The sequence below is a fragment of the Cibotium barometz genome, chromosome 18 (genome assembly GCF_041138505.1).
Source record: "Cibotium barometz isolate CiBa-2024 chromosome 18, ASM4113850v1, whole genome shotgun sequence".
NCBI classification, from domain to species: Eukaryota; Viridiplantae; Streptophyta; class Polypodiopsida; order Cyatheales; family Cibotiaceae; genus Cibotium; species Cibotium barometz.
In genome coordinates this window covers 38,507,970-38,513,969 of record NC_141063.1, presented here as the reverse complement: position 1 = coordinate 38,513,969, position 6,000 = coordinate 38,507,970, and the positions used below count along the sequence as shown (strand labels likewise).

The window sequence follows — 6,000 nt, the reverse complement described above, 5'->3', positions numbered from 1 at the left end:
CTCCGATGTGAGGATCAGCGAACCCTCGGGGGTCTGGATCCACCCAATCGGATAGCTCTCTCAACTAGAGTCCCACGGGGTGCCCATTGCTAGGCTGTCGGCTGTGTGTCCTCTCGAGTAGTCCCTCTATAATCTGTCTCTGTGTGGACTCCCTACCAGTCGGGCGTTTGCTCCTGACAATGGACTCTCTGAGCCTGTGGATCCACACAGAGAGAGAGAAAGAGAGAAAGAGAGAGAGAGAGAGAGAGAGAGAGATGACTATAGAGAGAGAACCGATCCTTTTCTGAAACCATGGTTGCCGCCGCAGCAACGTGCAGGTTCAATACTAGTATCTCTAAAGCCCAAAAGAGCTAAACTTGCTCAAGGTGGCCTAAGAGTATACATTAGTTAGTCAAGAAGACATCATTTGCAAGGTCAAGTAGACGTGTAGCATTTGAATTTCCAAACCATAAAGTGAATGCACTTGGTAGTGGTAGTATCATAACAGCCAGGTACGAGACGGGACGTATAATACGGCAAAGTATAATACGTGTATAATACGTCGTTTTTATCAAGCCAAAATAAAAACGCTATTTTTTTAATAATAAAAAATGTGTGTGTGTGTGTGTGTGTGTATATATATATATATATAATGTATGTACATACACATATATACATACATACACACATATATATATACACACACACATACATATATATACATATATACATACATACATATACATACATACATACATACATACATATACATACATACATACATACATACATACATACATATATATATATATATATATATGTGCGCGCGCGTGTGTGTACATACATATCTATGTACACACACACATGTATATATACACACGTGCATATACAAATATCTGTACATATAGACATAGGTGTTAACATGTATATATATATATATAAAACCTTTTTTTGATGTTTTTCATGTATGTATGCACGTGTATATACTCATATATATACATATACATATAGGTGTTAACATGCATACATACATGAAAAGCATTAAAAAAAGGTTTTTATTAATATATGTATTATAAAAAAAAACATTCAACAAGTTTTTTATTAATGATAAAAAACTCACGTTTTTTAAATAAAAAAATAAAAAACGTTTTTTATTTTTTAAAAACGTTTTTTATGTTTTTTTTGAAAAAAATTTAAAAAAAAATTTCACGATTTTTAATCAATTGGATGTTAAAAAACGTCCCGTCGCGTCCGATATATAAAAAACGCGTTTTATAGCTGCTATGGCCTCAGCATTACTATTTGAGAAGTGGACCTCCTAAAGACATATCAACACAAGTTGCAAAAGTAGCAAAATGGTTATATTTGGGAGGAACTTTTATCGCTTGCTCTAAGTATCGAAAGAAAACAAGAAGCTATTGAGGCTCAAGCTAGACTTCGGAGATAGAGAAGTGACACGAAGAAAATAAGATCAAGTTGATAATGTGACATGACATAAATTAGAACGACGATTTTCTATGGTTGATAGAGAAAAGCTTGAGAAGTTGAATCTTGAGTAAGGCATAGTTTTTCCAGGTTTAGTTATCTAGGAAGATGAATGTTGTTAAGGTCCGTTAGTTGGCTTGCAAATTCACAAGGATCGAGTGAATCAAGGCTGATCCTTTCCTAAAGCATTATTAGTAGCCTTGATCCATTCCTAGATCAAGGCAGAGACAAGAGCTCCAGGACAAGTTGTTCAAAGAAGAGCCAGCACAATGGTGGAGGTTAATTCAGTTCATTCCATGTTGGTGTTTATTCTTGTTCCAGGTTTGCTTTTCTTGGAGCCTTATTTTTTATTTTGGGTTCTCTTCTCCAAAATGTGCATGGAGGTGCATGCTAGTATCAGGCATTGGATTGGGACCCTGACAAAAGCATGATCTCTCTCTCTCTCTCTCTCTCGCGCGCGCGCGCGTTCGTTTACCCCCTGGCCTCACCCCTTCCCAACCGGTGATTTGATGCGATGCCAAAAAAATACTACACTACATGTACTTCTCTGAAGTGCAGCAGCACTGTTATTTCTCACTTCCTGTGCATTTTAGGGCATGCCATAGCTGTAATTCGGTCTGTGTATAAACTTTCCACACTACTCTCTGAAAATAAGGAGGGTTTTTCTGCAACCATTGGGTGTTTAAAACCAACACCCTTCCTGGCAGCACCTTTGCTACATGGAACTTCAAAGATGATGAAGTTTCTGATAGTACACAACAGCCATTAGCCAAGAATGTCCATAGTACACACTTGATCTACATTTGCCCACATTTTATAAAATACCTTGCAGTATGATTGCCTCGGCATCTATGCTTGGATGTCGTCTCTGGCCAGATAGTTACCAAGAAGTCTTTGGTCCATGACCATGTTCGGTATCTGTTAATATCAAAAGCAATTTTATAGATCAATTTTCACACATTCATTTATTTTCTATGTGCATGCAAGGGGTACATGCTGATGCACACCTTTTCACCAAAAAATATCTTTGAGTTCTTGGCAATTGCTTCAATAAACTTGAGCTCCAAAAACTGTGGACTGAGTTTCATCTGATTAGCCTCTGCCTCCTTCAAAACCCTGCCAAAAAACCACCATGATTTGTACTGATTAGAGTTGACCAAGGCTTTGTTAAGATGGCCATCATGCTCTTAATACAAGCCCTGCATCGTTACCTGTAGAAACTTGCATCTGCAAGACTCCTCTCTTTTGCCAAGTAGATTTCATTTTCAATTTCCTGCTGCCGTTTGATGCTCTCCTTCTCCGTGATCTTCTGCTTCATGAAGATCATGCTTACCTCTGCATCCCTTTCAGCCTCTGTCACTGCCTTCTTCTTCTGAGTTTCTGCTTCCTTTTCTACCACCTTTTGCAGCTCCGTAGCAATGAGCACCTTAAGCCAGCAAGGTTTTTCAGAACCACATTATCAAATTGATGAGTTTGTAACTCTAAGAAAGGGCTAAAATAGAATATTAGTTGTATACCTTGGTCCTCTCCTCCTCCATCTGCTCGTAATTGCGAGCAATGGTTCTTGGGATTGAAGGTTTGGTGACTCGCACACTAATTATCTCAATTCCAGGTGCATAGCGTGTACAGTCACGTTGGATTTCATCCTTCACGATTTCATCTATCTGCACATGCCCAGCAAGGAAAGATATCAAGAACTATAATCTCTCTCTCTCTCTCTCTCTCTCTCTCTCTCTCTCCCCATGATGGCCAAGATTTACAGGGCAGTACTAGCATCAGAGATTAGTAGAGGCTGGGCCACAGAACATCGGGCCAAGCATGCTTTAGACGGAACTACTCCACTCTAGATCATATTTTCACCCTACGGGCCATCATAGAGGGGCAAGGTCACGGAAACAGCATGTATACTGTTGCTTTGTGGATTTCTGCAAAGCTTTTGACGCCATCTTTCGGTCCCATTTACTGGGATGCCTGCAGGAGCTTCAGTTCCCACATGACATGATACGGGGGGTGATGGCCCTTTATTTGGGCTCCGGAGGGCTCTTCCGGCATATCTCTGATCCTTTGTATGAAGCAGATCGTCTGGAAACTCCGTCCGGACAATGTCATGTGGGACGGAGGGTTTGTTGCGGATCATCCGTGGGAGCATGAGAATCTGAGGCCTCTCTTTCTGAGACCATGTGGAGGTGGCGAGCCCAGGTGCCCATACTGCTGCAGCATACATCAAAGCAAGGGTGACTAGTGTGTCAAACAACCACCCCTTCGTGCGGGGCTCCTGGAAGTGTGCCTGGTGACACTGTCTCTCTAGCATGGCCAGAGCTGCATACCCTTGTGTGAGTCTATCCTTGGCTGCCTCTGCCATAGTAAATCTTCCTTGCGGAGTTGTAAATGTAATGCCCAGGTACACATATGAGTCTACCACCTCTACCTGTCCTCCTGCTAGTGTGAAGATGGCCTGTCGTCGAACCGGCCCTGAGGTGTGGAAAATCATGGCCTTGGTTTTCCCAAGGTTCACTGGAAGCCCCCTCTGTGTGCAGAAGTCATGGAGTGCATGGAGATCGTGCTATAGTCCCATCCGCGACTCGGAGACCAGAATAATATCATATGCATATAGCATAATGTGGACTATGGTACCTGAGATGTCTACCCCGTCCCCACCACCGTGACCAATGAAGTCAGCCACCTCATCGATGTATAGCCCAAATAGTGTAGGAGAGAGTGGACATCCTTGCTTCAAAGGGTCTATGAGACCAAAAGGTGATTCAATATTGCCATGGAAAGAAAAGTTTAAAGAACTGAAATAAAAAAAAACAATTGCTGTCAATGCTTGTGGTATAAGTGCAAGAAACTATGAGAGGGAGCCTCGCGACAATGATTAGCTGACAATGATAGCATCCTGAGCTAATACCTATCCGATGGTTGAATGAATGGCTAGCCTTTGTGATGGGAGTCTGCCATGATGTCGGAGAGCATCTTGAATCTGCATCTCGGGGGAGGAGGATCGTCTAGGGATGTCTGGCCAACAGTATAAATCAAGCCCTCTCGCTAGTAATCCCTTGGGTGCGTTACATGTCTGAGTGGTGATAGTCTGAGATAAGTCTTGCTCATAGTTACTAGACGTTTTTAAAACGGGAAGTATTATACAAGTTTTATACTTTTAAAATATTTTATTTTTGGAGAAGTTTTTTAAAATAAGTTTTTTATTCATTAAAATTTTTTAGGTATAATTATGGCGTGTATATATAGATTTTAAGCCTAGGAACCACAGATTTCATGTATAAAAGTTAAACTTGTGCATAAAAACTCAAGAGTGAACAATTTGAAGTCTATGGCTATCATAATTCATTAAATCATAATGATAATACATTCACATGGTCCTAGGTCTCCATGGGTCTGGTGGCAGTAATGCCATTCAACATTAACTTTAATATCGATTTACCAATGACCATTCAACATCAACCATTCATGTACATTGTAAACTTTAAAAACCGAAAGAATGATAATTGAAGAACAATCAAGACGATAGGCTAGAGCCAAGAGACAACAGGTATCGTAATCCACCATCTCGATCAAAGTTGAATCAAAATGATACATCAAACTGAAGTCTGGGGCAACTTGCAAGGCCCAAGTGGCAAGGGCCAAGACCAAGGAAGTGACAAGTGCTCAAAAACTCAAAAAACTATTAGTACGAGGATGCTGCATCACATGCAACAACCATACAAAACAGTACACATAACACAAGTGCCGAGTACAAACGAAATAAAAATAATCTCAAGATTCACGACTGACACTCTAGAGTCTACACATCTATCTCAACATCAAATGCCTCAGCCTTTGAATCTGTAGTGTAAGTATATAAATCATCCGGATCCGCCTTCTCTATCTGTGGTGTAGTACTCCTACTCATGCCAACTTGAGCACTAGATCTTGCTGGCTGATGAACTAGTGGTGGCTTGAACTCGGGCTTTGACTCTCGAACAACTCTGCGTGGTGCGAATCAGTTGCATGGTCGCCTCGTAGAGCATAGAATAAATGTCTCTTATTTGGTTGGATCTTTGGAATTTTCTTCATCTTCTTGATGTCGATCAAGTCGACATTCACCTGGCGAGGCTCGATGGGATTGCCTTTCTTCTCAAGAAGATGAAGCTGTGTGCAATCCAATCTCCAAGAGACCTAGCTGGTCCCATGCTCAAGGCGCCCCAAGATATGTGCGGTCGAGCCCCTAGCATGTGGCCACTGGGTAAACGGGTCAGGGGGTTCCAGATCAAAGGTTGCTTAAGCTGCTCCTCTGAGGCCACTGGAACAATCTGTCTGAGGATTGGCCTAAGACGATCCCAAGCATGAAGTAGACTGGCTGTGAATCTGTCCTCAAAGGCAGGACTAAAAGCACGAGCTCGCATCACTGTGAAGATCCATCTAGTACTCTGTGGCCATGGGCCTCCAAGGCTTGGAGTGCGAGCTGAAATCCGGGCCAAGAGGAAATCCTTCCAAGGCTCACCACCGGGTTGGAGTCCTCTGACAATCAACTTGCCCAAC

General features: G+C 41.8%; 1 protein-coding gene across 2 annotated transcripts in view; it reads right to left on the bottom strand.

The window, feature by feature from the left end:
- Positions 1-2,007: 2,007 nt before the first annotated feature.
- Positions 2,008-6,000, bottom strand: part of LOC147629292 (SPFH/Band 7/PHB domain-containing membrane-associated protein family) — a 39,461-nt gene continuing 35,468 nt past the window's right edge. Inside the window, exons 6-10 of one of the 2 annotated variants that reach the window (XM_086812558.1) lie at positions 2,982-3,128; positions 2,676-2,890; positions 2,472-2,580; positions 2,290-2,382; positions 2,008-2,209 (exon numbers count right to left, since the gene is read on the bottom strand). In XM_086812558.1, coding sequence (XP_086668684.1) covers positions 2,314-2,382; positions 2,472-2,580; positions 2,676-2,890; positions 2,982-3,128 — 540 coding nt within the window. In that variant the 3' untranslated portion in view covers positions 2,008-2,209; positions 2,290-2,313. Of the gene's footprint in view, positions 2,383-2,471; positions 2,581-2,675; positions 2,891-2,981; positions 3,129-6,000 lie in introns of both variants that reach the window. The other variant, XM_086812557.1, reaches the window with a different exon arrangement.